Source organism: Chiroxiphia lanceolata, chromosome 3 (genome assembly GCF_009829145.1).
Source record: "Chiroxiphia lanceolata isolate bChiLan1 chromosome 3, bChiLan1.pri, whole genome shotgun sequence".
Classification (NCBI taxonomy): Eukaryota; Metazoa; Chordata; class Aves; order Passeriformes; family Pipridae; genus Chiroxiphia; species Chiroxiphia lanceolata.
In genome coordinates, this window is record NC_045639.1 from 94,742,456 (window position 1) to 94,755,457 (window position 13,002).

At 37.7% G+C, this 13,002-nt stretch overlaps 1 protein-coding gene across 5 annotated transcripts in view; it reads left to right on the top strand.

Moving 5' to 3' along the window:
• The window catches only part of CSMD1 (CUB and Sushi multiple domains 1), a 1,084,078-nt gene that overhangs the window by 851,979 nt on the left and 219,097 nt on the right, over positions 1-13,002 (top strand). For all 5 annotated transcript variants that reach the window (XM_032681799.1, XM_032681800.1, XM_032681801.1 and 2 more), the window contains one exon: positions 557-745. In XM_032681799.1, coding sequence (XP_032537690.1) covers positions 557-745 — 189 coding nt within the window. The remainder of the gene's footprint in view (positions 1-556; positions 746-13,002) is intronic.

The window sequence follows — 13,002 nt, forward strand, 5'->3', positions numbered from 1 at the left end:
CTGAGTTTGATTTGGTTCCTATGCAATAACCCTGACTTTTTCCCATTAATTTATTTTGACTACTCCTGAATTATTCCTGATGTGTAGTTATAAAAGCACACTTTTTGAAAATATGGTCATATGTCTTTCATTCACCTAACCATGTGTTTGATATTTTATTGCATTTTCTTCATTGCATGATAGTGTTGGGCTTTTTTTAATTGTAAGTCTCACTTCTAAAACTGTTTGGGATTTCAGATGAAATGAAACAAGAATTATATACAAAAAGAGTAATTAAACAAAATTATAGTAAACCACTCACAGTCCAAGCTGATTACAGCCCTTGAAATTAAGAAAATAGATGTAGTGTGGATGGGATACAATAGATGCATAATTACCGTGTATATAGCCTGAATAGACTTATAGAAACAGTAGTGGGTTTTAGTAGAGAATGCAACTCTGAAACATGTTTTCCAAGTGTTCCAGACAAAAACAATGCGACTAATATGGTAAGTTTGGTTTTCTCATATGGACAACTTGTCCAAATTATTTATACATTATGTTTTATTGTCTGCAGAATATGATCTGGAGCCATGTGATGATCCTGGTGTTCCTGCCTTCAGTAGGCGAATTGGTTTTCATTTTGGTGTTGGAGATTCCTTGATATTTTCTTGTTTCCCTGGATATCGCCTGGAAGGCGCTAATAAACTTACCTGCCTGGGAGGTGGTCGGCGTGTATGGAGTGCACCTCTGCCAAGGTGTGTGGGTAGGTGGTCACATGCTTTCATTTCATTCATCAAATCGTTAATAGCACATGGCATGTGTCAGAATACTGGGCAGAGAACAAAGAGCTTGGGTTGAAAGAACTGATCCCCGAGCTGTAAAAACTTTAAAGTCAGTGCAAAATATAAGTAATGCATGTGTCTTTTACTTAGAAAACTTAGAGAAAATAAGAAGGAATAATTATAATTGTGCTAGAAAATAAGATCAAAATGTCATGTGACATAAAATATAAAACTAATTATTAAACTGTATGACACAGTTAAGTTATAAATTTCATACTTTGTCTTTCAGGGTAGAGAAACAATGTTTAGAACTTTTAGGTGAAAATACCCTACCTTAGAGCCCGCCAGCTGGTTTTAAAGGTTTTTCTTTTCATATTGAGTTTTTATTCTTGTAACTCTAAACTTTTAGAATTTTTACAGTTTATAAATTGCATTACAGCTTTGTAAACTGTATTTAAATTTGTGCTGTCCTTAAAAATTGGTAACTATAAGATCAAACTGTTTTGATTTTTTTACTGTTCTTTTTTGGGAAGAGTTCTGGGAATATATTTTATAAAATTTGTACAGTTGCTATATTTGATTTATGAGATGGTTTTATCACTACCATGTCAACTGAATCTCATCAGCTACTGTTGACATAATGTTTCTGAAGTGTCAAATAGTTCCATACACATCTAAATGGATTTCTTAAGAGGGTTCTTGTTTTAAATGAGATTTTATGTCATGAAGGGAGAAACTCAGCTTCAGCTTTTTTCTTTTGTTTGTTTCAAAAGGACAGATCTTTATATCTGAAAAAGTCATCTACATTGTATATACATGTAAGATACATGAAACAAAGTAAATTATCTCAAATTTTGTTTTTAAAAACTGGGGTTATTCAAGATGTGTTGAAAGGAAGTTACAGTTGAGAGAGAAATCAAAATCATACAGAATTTGCCAGTCATTTGGAAATTCTAGATTTAAGTCTTAGGCTATATTCAGGGCTATATCAGCCCTGGGATATTTACCTGGTTTGGGTTTTTTGGGATTTTTTTTTGGTGTTTCTCTCCTTCTGGGGAACTTCTCTATGTTCCATTCAATCACATTTAGTTTAGTTTAAATATCATAAAATTGTATTCTTCTGCAGAAATGCTGTTATCTTGTGCTGAAGAAAAGAGTCATTTTATATGATGGTCATGTATGTTTTATTTTGTAAATGTTTTTATCTTTTAGAAAGCCTTTCCCACATTATCTACAGTAATAAGAAATTCGTTCCTGGTATCTTGAAAATGCTCACTTAGTTATCCTCATTATGTGAATGACACATTGGAAAGTTGCAAAGATTACCAAAGTATCAATAATTATCTTAATGAAGTGTCAACCATTGAATTAGCCATGAATTTGTAGGACTAATGTAACCACTTACTGTGCCAGACACAGAAATGCCTATATATTTTCCCATGCATAAATTAGTGATACATACCTAATCATGCATATATGTGATAAGTCTGTAATTCATATAGAAATGGAATTTATTTTGGAATTTATTTTTTCCTATTATGTTCAGTTTTGAATAAATTTATTGACTAACCCTGAGACTTCTGTCACTAAATCCATGTAAAAGAGCCCTCTTTCTAAACGATTAGTAAGACCTTTTATAAAATATGCATAGACAACTGGTGCTTCTCTAAAACAAGATAATCTAAATAACTCTTTTAAGTCAACCTATGAAGAAAATTTGGTCTCTGATTGTGTAGCAAACTAAAGATACCCATAATGCAACTAAAACACATACAAGGAAAGAAATTTTGCTAAGCAGCCAAGTGAAACTGAAGGGGAAAGACACTCTCAGTACCATTCAAGCTGCTTAAATAAGTGATTTTTTTTCTTAACACTAAGAAGGTTTTACAGAGGTCTCTTTTCTTGTTGCCATGGCACCTAAAACATTAAGGGTGAAGATATCCTCTTACCCTGAAAAGGAGTTCACACAAAGACTACTTCTTTCACAGAAGAGTGAAAAGAAACTACTTGTCCTGAAATCTGCTGGCTTTGGAGTGTACATTCAAAAGTTAAATCTAGTCTCAAATCAGTGTCGCAAATACATAAGCACATTACTGGGTTCAATAGCCTCTTGATTATTTTTTCCTCATTATCATTTTTACGCTGACCAAACTCATATACATAATGTATACACACCAACCTTTATATATCAACAAGGATTTTTCAATCCTTCTATGACACATGGTAAGATATTCTTTCCTGATTCTTTTAATCAGATTCAGGATGAAAGCCCTTTAAATTTAATTTCGTTTAATTTGTAAACTACACATTCACACAAACACATGCTGATTTGTATCAGAGGAGTTGTATTCAGTTTCATCTGCTGATGAAAACACAACAAACCAAAGGTATTACCCTTCTCTATCCAAGTAAATAATTTCAAGTCCTTCCTCTAGTGCTATCTCCAATGTGCTTTGCAATTTTCCTGGTCAGGGAACTATTTGTGCCTTTTCACCATTTCTTCTTCTTTGAAGAGCTATTTTTCAGGCACAGGAAAAGCAGAGCTTGGGACATCTGGTTATCCTAATATCATGATACTGGCATTGTTCTTTTAAGACTTTGAGTCCCATATGAACAACATTATAATAATTTTCAGTGAACTATCTCCATGCTATGAAGGTAGATGGTCTTTCCCTGGACTTCAAAGATCTTTATCTGATTGCCTGGAAGGTCTTTATCTGATTGCCTCTTCTGCAGTAAGGACACTCCTTGTCACAACAAAAAGACACCACTAAGTCTACTTGCAAAATCAGATTCATGTTCATAAACAGGCCTTGTAAATCTTATTTCCCTGTGTCAGCGGTTCACCCTCTTGTCTTTTCAATTAGAATAATTTCGTGTATCTCAGCTATGTACTTCAATTTGTTATGCAGTATTATTCCACCTCATCCCAAAATTTTGAAGACTCTACCTAGTTTCCCTTTGAGTAGCCACTCCATTGCTAAATGTGTCCTCCAATCAGATCTCTCCCTTGACTAGAAAGCAATTTGTGCCTACAGCCACTTGTTTGCTGCTATTTGATGAAAAATGTGGAGAAGATCCAGGTCCTTAAGACTGACTCCCTTTGCACTGTTTAAAGAATAGATATGATCATTACTCAGTGCTGTCAAACTTCCCCCATCTCAGAAGATTAAACTTTTTCTTTCTTTTGTTAAGCCTTTGCTTCTCCTATGGGAGCAAATCCCTTTACCTGTCTGGTGAATTCTCTTCTTGCATTGACGTGATGTGGCTTCTGAGGAAGATCCCTTCCCTCCACCTCTTTATACGAACTGTAGAAACACTGGGACTGTCAATCTCCTCACAGAGAATTTCTTGTTCTCGAATTGTTTAAAAGAATGGTAGCAGGGTCATACATAAAGAAATCTCATTTCCTGTAGGACCTTCCTCAAAGCACTCAAGTAACAATGGTTTCTCTGACAAATGTGTCAGTAGTTCGTAACTTCGGATTACATTGAAGAGACACTTCAACCTCTTTTCACACAGGAGTACTGTTTCTTGGCTTTATAGACACAGTAGTTGCATTTGGGAGAACTATCCCGTGGTTTTTACTGAGCTAGTGACTTGATCAGCACATATGCTACATTAAGGCTTTTCTGCAGTTACCCACTGTATAAACACATAGACAGTCTTCTGTGAAAAAAAACAACCCTGTATGTCTACCTCTATGTAGCTATTCTTTGAGCTACGTTGTCTAAATGTACATTCACAGTGTTCCCTTTCACCCCTCCACTCAAAATTTACTGCAACTGAGAGGAATGTGACATTAAGGGGAACTCCACTACTTAACTATTTTGTGTGATGCAGAGAATTAATTAAGGTATGAACTCATGTCTACAGATAGTGTCTAGGGAAAAATATCTTCCTAGCAATCCTGACACAGGGCTACCTGGAAAATAAACATGCATATTGTCTTGAAGAGGAAATGTCAATAACCCAGGTCTTTAGATTTGAGGCTACCAATTTAAGCATCTGGCTTTTTACTGTTCTGAAACAGCTCGTCACCTATACGGTTACTTTATAGCAATATTATCATCTGGTATGTTACTGTAATTGTCATGTTTCTCTATGTGTGTAGGTTTAATTTTCCAGATCTACTTCTGAATAACTTAATTATTATTTAAAATCACTAGTTTTGTGTTGTGTGTGGGAGAGGTAAAAATCAAGCTACTGGAGTACAGAAAAGCTTCTTCTCTTTATCTTTTGTCTAGTTTAAATTTGTAAACAGAAAACAGATTCTGTGCCCTTCATTTGTTTACATCTTATCCGTTGTTATTATTTGTTGTTCTGTTATTATTGCTGCAATTATTATTCCAGTATTTTCCAGAAGACAAAAAAATCAAACCTATGATTCATGGTTGTGATGGGTTACTGACACTAATTCCACATGTATGATTTATTCCCATTATGTAACTTGCTTTTACATAGTTGCAATATACATATATGTATATATGCATGTATATATGTATATATACATGTATATATGTATATATACACATAGAGTATATATAACTTTATATTTATTTCATCACTGTGAAGACAAAATTGTTGAAGAGTGTGGATGCACATTCTTCTCATTTTTTTCTACCAGCAATGTATTTTTTTCTCTACCTATAATTAAAGAGTTCTATTACAGTTTCATTTACATTTCACAGTTGACTACATTTTTCTGAGGACAAAACCCATCTTTTAGTGAGTTGGTTCCCCTAGAGTACAGATCCAAGTGTAAAGCTGCTAGGCAGTCACGCACTTCTGCATATCCACAAAGCCGTGTGAATCTCAGAAGCTTGGTGAATGCTGGAGTTCAGAAATTAGGTGGAACAACTTAGTTTGTTGAAGGATCTGATTCTGAGGCTACTGTCCTCCTAAAGGAGAACATCACAATCATGTTTCTGCTGCTTATTGTCATCACTAACCTCTTAAATAGGATCCACACACTATTTCTGGGAAATCTGTTACTAAGGCAGATTTCCTAAAACTCATCTAGCAAACTATGCTTTTAATCATACTTTTCTTACTTTCCAGTTTTCTATAAGTCAAACTAGTCAGGAGCTTTATAACATTCTGTATTGGAGTTATGTTACTGTTAGAAAAGGAATTGAAGGACTCGCAGGTTAAGAGAAGCATTCCTAAATTTAAAAAAAAAAAATAAAAAAAAAACAAACAGTGAACCAGAAGACCATGAAAGCAAAAGGAAAAAAATTGATAGTTCATTAGAGGTCATAAGAAATGACAAAAAGCTTCCATTTGCAAGGGTAGGAGAGACTTCTCTTTCCTTCAGAAAGAATATAGGGGAATTATTTCAATTTGCACTAAATTGTTTTGAGTCTGAGGGAGAGAGAAAGAGAAAAAGAATGGAAGAGGCAAAGAGAGAAAGAAAGAAAGAAAGAGAGAAAGGGAAAGAAAGAAAGAAAAAGAAAGAAAGAACATTCTTGCACCTATTGTGTTCTGACAAGATCTATAAAATTACGAGGTTATTGTCATATTAAAACACATCTAAATTCCTTGTTACATAGCTTAAAATAGCATGTAATAAACAAAATTTGTTCTGTAAATATCTGCTGCTTACATGGTTCCAATTTAGATTCTTCACTTCCTAATCTACCAAGCTATGGAAGTCTGCCAAACTACAGCACCCAAAAGACAAGATTCTTTAACTCTTCTTTTTAAAGAAAAAAATCTATATGGTTATCTGTATCTTCTCAGACTTGGTGAGGAGTAGGATATATGCAAAAGAAGAAATAGAACACAAAATAGGATACCTGGTGAGTATGCACATGTCCGGAGATAGGTGGCCAACAAGTAGGGGCTGAGGGAGTGGAGGGAGTTTGGATTACAGTGATAAATGCATGCATCTGATATGTGCTTAAATAATCTCCTAAGCACTTTTTGAAATGTAACTTTATAATTTACAGTGATCATCTAAAAAGGTAAGGAATGAGTCTTATAATTTTGGTATTCCTTTATGGTGCACTGTGAAATACTGATGAAATTCTGAAGAGAGTAGAAATTTCAACTTTTGCTTCCTACTTGTCAAAGATGTTCTGTTCACTGATTGTTGAACGCAGTGGGTGAAAACCTGAGTGGAGACCCCTTTACAGTGAATTGCAAAGTACAGGGCCCAGATGTAGGTACCTTCTCTTTACAAAAGACTAATTTCACGAGGAGGAAACAATTCCCATTGGACTCACCCTGGGTGCTCATTCTTTTTGAATCAGTCATTAACCCAGAGAGGGTTAATATCTCTCTCCTATTAAACTTCTCTGAGGGTCAGCTTGGCTTTCTCCCAGAGAAAACCTTCCAACAGGTCCAGTTTACATCAGAAAAACTTTCAACAAGTCTGATGTGCCCAAGAGGGAAAAATTATCATGATGATTTCATAATGAGAGGACAGTCACCATTTGACTCGCTCTTGCTAGTAATACCCTTCAGTAACCCACTGAGGGTCAATGTCCTTCTTCCCACTACCTTCTCTGAGAAACAGCTTGATTTTCTCCCAGAGAAAATCTTATAACAGGTCCAATTCACACCAGCTTTGGACTACAATGATCACTTTACCACATCCAAGGGTGAAGTCCAATGTTACAATTATGTAATGCTCTGGCCTGCTCAGCAGGTTTAGGGGAAGGTAGTTTGATTTTCTCTGGGCAGTGCATGGGAGAAACAGGAATTCTGGGGAACTTCAATAACGTACTGATCATTAACCCAAAGAGGGTTAATGTCTTTCTTCCCATTAACCCTCTCTGAGGGTCAGCTTCACTTTCTTACAGAGAAAATCTTACACAGCAGGTCAAGTCTGGCTTACACCAGAAAACCTTTCAACAAATCTGATGTGCCCAGGTCCTACCGAGAGGAGAAAAATTATCGTTAACTTTTAGCAGTGGGGAACAGTCGAGATCAGACATATATCCCAGGTTGCCATGATCTCCTGATGGAGATTTTGGCATAGACCAAAAATCAGTTCTCCTTTGTTCAATACTCTGGCTGTTATGCCTGTAGAAAAACCTCCTCACTGCTTCTCACAGAGTAATCTTGTCCCTGGCACCAATTTTTTGTTATTACTCACCCCTGAAAGTAGGGTAGCTGAGGTTCTTGTTAATAGATCCGTTGGGGCAGATCAGAGTGAAATGACACTGAATGATATGTTTATAAATATGCGTGTATGGCAGGTTTATTTTAGAACAATTTGGCTGCAGTGGAAAGGAGATATATGGCCATTTTGGTTATAATCTATGGAAATATAAAAACATCATTTAAGAAAATATATAAGGAAAAGAAAGAAAGAATAAGAGTTGATAGTGAAGAGAAAAGTTATCACTACTTGTGGATCCAGTGACGATACTTGCTTGTTGCAATTTAGATGTCCGTTGGTTCAAGTGATGGTTGCAGACTTAATCTGTCAGGGCCAGAGGAAGCCCCCACAACATAAATTCAATGGGTTAATATATGTTCAGGTTCAGGTGGGAATGTCCAGATACCTCTCCTAAGCAGGAGAATTCTACACTTTCTTTTGCAACACTGTGGATTATGCGCAGTCCTCTGGTGGAAGTTCCTAGAAATGAGTCTGGGGGCACTTCAGGGGTCTTTGATGGCTTCTGATATTTATGACACCTTCTAAGACATGACTGCTGTTTCTCACTTCAGCATAAGCATAGTTGAGCCAGTTCCACCTTAACAGAAGGGATGAACACCCCAGGTGAATGTCTCAATACCTCCCCCTGGGGTAAAGTTTTACACCTGAGCCAGTTGTGTAAGGGGGGACATCATCATGGCTGGGCTTCACGAACGAAGATTTGGGAAGGACTCTACCCACATTTACTACAAGCACGTTGGTGGCTAAAAATGTCAATGCAAGATAGACAAGTCCGGTTGCAAAAGGCACAGCAGAAAGACTCCCCAAGTGGTATCTACAAGACACGGTTCTTTCTATGTTGTCTTTTCTCCTGGACAGTGATCCTGTGTGTGCAGCAGTGTTATAGCTAATATGTTTCCAGACCTCCTGATTGGAAGCCAGAGCAGACCAATGATTATGATCAGTATGGCCAAGGCCGAGATGTTGTTTCAGGGAGTCCTTGTATCTCCTCTTCAGGGCTCCTCTCTTGCGGTAGTCAGTTGCAAGTTCACCATAGAGCACAATCTTAGGGAGGCGGTGGTCCTTCATCCTGGAGATGTGTCCTGCCCAGTGCAGCTGTGTTCTCAGCAACATGGCCTCAATACTCATAAGTGCTGCCTGTTCTAGAAGAGACGTATTAGTCAAGTAATCTGACCAGTACAATCCTAAAACAGTTGTTTAGGATTGTACGGAGGCAGCATTGATGGAAGTGTTCTGAGAGTTGCAGGTGGTGGTAATAAATGACCCATGATTGGACCCATATAAAAGAGTAGACAGTACAATGGCTCTGTAAACACTGATCTTTGTACTTTTCTTCAGGTGTTTATTTCACCAAACTCTTTCATGGAATTTACCGAAAGGTCTATATGCCTCTGTTAACCTGTTGTCAATCTCTTCATCAATCTTACCATCCAAAGAGATGATGTTTCCCAGGTAATTAAACTGCTGGACTAATTTGAGCTCTGATTGGCCAATGGTGATATGGGGATGATGGAAGACTTCCTGAGGTGCAGGCTGATAGAAAACTTCTGTCTTCTTCAAGCTGACTTCCAGCCCAAAAAGCTCAGCAACATCTGCAAAACAGGATGTTAAACACTGCAGAGCTACTTCTGTGTGGGCGACGAGGGCGGCAGTGTCAGCATAAAGCAGTTCACGGACAAGATGGTTTAAGGTCTTGGTGTGGGCCTTCAGTCACCTTAGGTTGAATAGGTTTCCATCAGTACGATATCGAATGTAGATACTATCCTGATCATCGAGATCTGCCGTGGCCCTTTGGAGCATCATACTGAAAAAGATTATGAATAGAGTTGGTGCAAGAACACAGCCTTATTTCACATCCCTGGTTATTTGAAAGGGGTTGGAAAGTGCATTGCCATGTTTGACTTGGTCGTGCTGATCCTCATGAAGTGAGATGATCATTTTAAGGAACTTGGGGGGGACAACCTAAACGTTCCAAAATCTACCACAGACCTTTTCTGCTCACAGTATCGAAAGCTTTGGTGAAAGCAACAAAGGTTACATACAGTCCTCTGTTCTGTTCCCTACACTTCTCTTGCAGTTGTCTGAGAACAAATACCATGTCTGTGGTACTCCTGTTGGCTCTGAAACCATACTGGCTTTCAGGTAAAAGCTCTTCTGCAATAGCACGTACTAGTCTGTTCAAAAGTATTCTTGCCAGGATTTTACCAGCAATGGAGAGCAGAGTAATACCTCGGTAATTTGAATAGTCTGATTTATCTCCTTTCTTCTTATACAAGGTGATGATGACTGCATCACAAAGGTCTGAAGGTCTGATGGTGGTTCGCCTAGTTCCCAGCAGCGCACCACAAATTCGTGAAGTTTATCATGGAGTGCTTGGCCTCCATGCTTCCAGACTTCAAGTGGAAATCCATCAACTCCAGCTGCCTTGCCAGTTTTCACCTACTGTATGGCATTAAGAGTTTCTCCCATAGTAGGGGCAATATCCAATTCATTTTTCACCAGTTGTTGTGTAATGTACTGAATTGCTGAGTCTTGAACTACACAGCTAGTACTGAAAAGAATCTGAAAGTGTTCAGACCATTGATTCAGAATGGAGATTTTATCTCTGAGAAGCATTGGATGATCTGAACTGAGTAGAGAGCTTTGGACCTGGTGTGTAGGTCTATACGCTGTTTTCAAAATCTCATAGAATCCTCAGTAATCACTCTGTAATCATCTGTGGGAACCTTTTTGGTAAGGCGGTGCAGGTCCGTGTGACATTTATCTTTTTTGGCAGGATCAGCTTGGAGAGTTGGGGCATATATACTAAAGAGGACAACATGTTGTTTGTTGTGTAGTGGAAGGCGTAAGGAGATAATGCAATCAGAATGACCTGTCGGCAAATTTTCAAGTTTGGAGACAATAGAGTTTTTAATCATGAAGCCAACTCCTGAAAGATGCCTTTCATTTCTGGGTTTACATGACCAAAAGAGTGTATAACCAACACCATGTTCTCTAAGGCTGCCTTCCTCATGGAGATGAACTTCACTGAGAGCAGCTATGTCTATGTTGAGTCATGACAGTTCGTGGGCAATTAGAGCAGAACAACACTCAGGATGTCCACTGTCCTCAGTATCAAGCATGGTTCTGATGTTCCAGCATGTGAGTGTCAATTTGGATACACCTTTGAAGGTGGGTGTATGCCTTTGTCTCTTAATCTTTGTTTGACCACATCAGAAGATGCCTGTTGGCCGGGGTTAACCAACCGGGTGAAGGGTGGAGATGAGCTTTGATTAAGCCACCTTTTCTAGGCCCCTCTCCATGTGGAGCAAGCAGTACTCTCCTTGAAAAAGGCTGCTTGGTCATTCAGGATTCTGCCGAACAAGACTGTCATCTCCGGGGTCAGTCTCAGGTAATCAATGTCCTGAACCGCCTGCACGCAGGGTTGGGTCTGTGGCTTCCGGTGCACCTTTCACCTGCTGTTTTGACCCTCACCTGTCACTACAGGGCTTTACAAATGTGGATATCTCCTTCAAGCCTGCGCAATGGATTTTTTTAGGTGAGATGCAGCATGTACAGAACTGGACCCACCCTTTAATCCTAAGGTTCATCTGTCAGGGCCGAGCGAGCTTGGACGCTGAGAGTAAAGTCCTCAGGATGTAGGTTTAATTAGAGTATCCTTCTCTTAGATGGATGGCCTTACAAGGCTAAGCGAGCTCCATCTACCAGGGTTTGGAATTAGAGTTGTCCTTCTCCTGCGATGACTGCCAGAAGGCTAGTGAGCCCATCCTGCCCATGGACACATATTATCTGACCCTTCAGTTTTGATCTGTCTGGCATGAGAGACCCTGCCGGAGGCATACACTACCACCAGCATAGCTTGCATCTTCATAAGGGCAATATTTTAATGTAAACTTCCATCAAACCCCATCAGCCCAAGGGAGGACACTGGCATGTTAAAAAGCGTTATCTCACCTAGGAGGATCTGCTTCTTACTGGCCTTTTCTCTTATCTGTCTCAAACCTCAGCTTGTTGCTAAACAAAAGTTGATTTGTCCTGGTCATCCTCAGGTGGTGGTGGGTGTTTACAGTTTACAGTGTATATTCAATTCAAACTAGCCTTTCATGTTAAGCATTGCACTGAGTTTGAGCAGAACACATCAATAAAATAAACTTAATTTTGAGTGCTGGAGCTTTTTTGTTTGATTTGGTTTTTAATCTGCATTATTTCCTGTCCCCTATGAGTAATTTCATCCTTATGGAGTGTTCCTAAGCAAGCTGTGGAAAACTTAAATGGTAAAGCAGAAAAGAAAGAACTACTTAATATTTTCGTTTCATATTTAAGTGGTGTTGCTCCTTTATTAAATTTTACATGGCACTTGATTTTTAATGGTGCATTAATGCAGTATTTGAGTAAAATCTTCACCAAGATATTGTTCGCTGTTATTCACATTAATATCACATTAATTTGTCATATTCAGTTGTTATATTAAATACTATTTGAATAGTTGATTGGGTGCTACAATAAAATGCTGACACTATTTAATAAGCTGTTTCTTTTTAATAGTTTAGTTAGTATTTATTGCAAAGTCATCAATTATAATTAATATACTCTGTCATGTCGTAGCATTGAGTTAATTTTCATTGAGATTGAATTATAAGTGAGAACCTTGCTAGCCTGAATAGCACCAGAGTTTTCTATGAGATTCTTGAGATCTGGCATTCATTGTTTTCTTAAAAATATCTGTAGCAGAAAATTTGAATTTGAGTTCACCCTTGAGAAGTCAAACTAGGTCTGAAAATTGCTATTCATTTTTATCTAGTGTTTAGGCAGAGAGAGAGCTGCTCATGAGCAAGAAATCTTATCAGTAGCTGAGTCTCTGAATCTTCCAATGGTAATAAGGATGAATTCAGGATCCACTGTATTTCAGAATGTTTTATTTAAATGTTGTCACATTTAAATTGTTAAATCTTTAGGTTATTTTCTATTTTGTACAATGTATTCAATAAAGTTATTTGATAAGTTTTTAATACTTTCTATTTCTTTATCTTATAACAATGCATTTTTATAAATACAATCAAAAGGTGGTGTTTTTTAACCCCTCCTTTTACTTTCAATGTTTGATTGAAA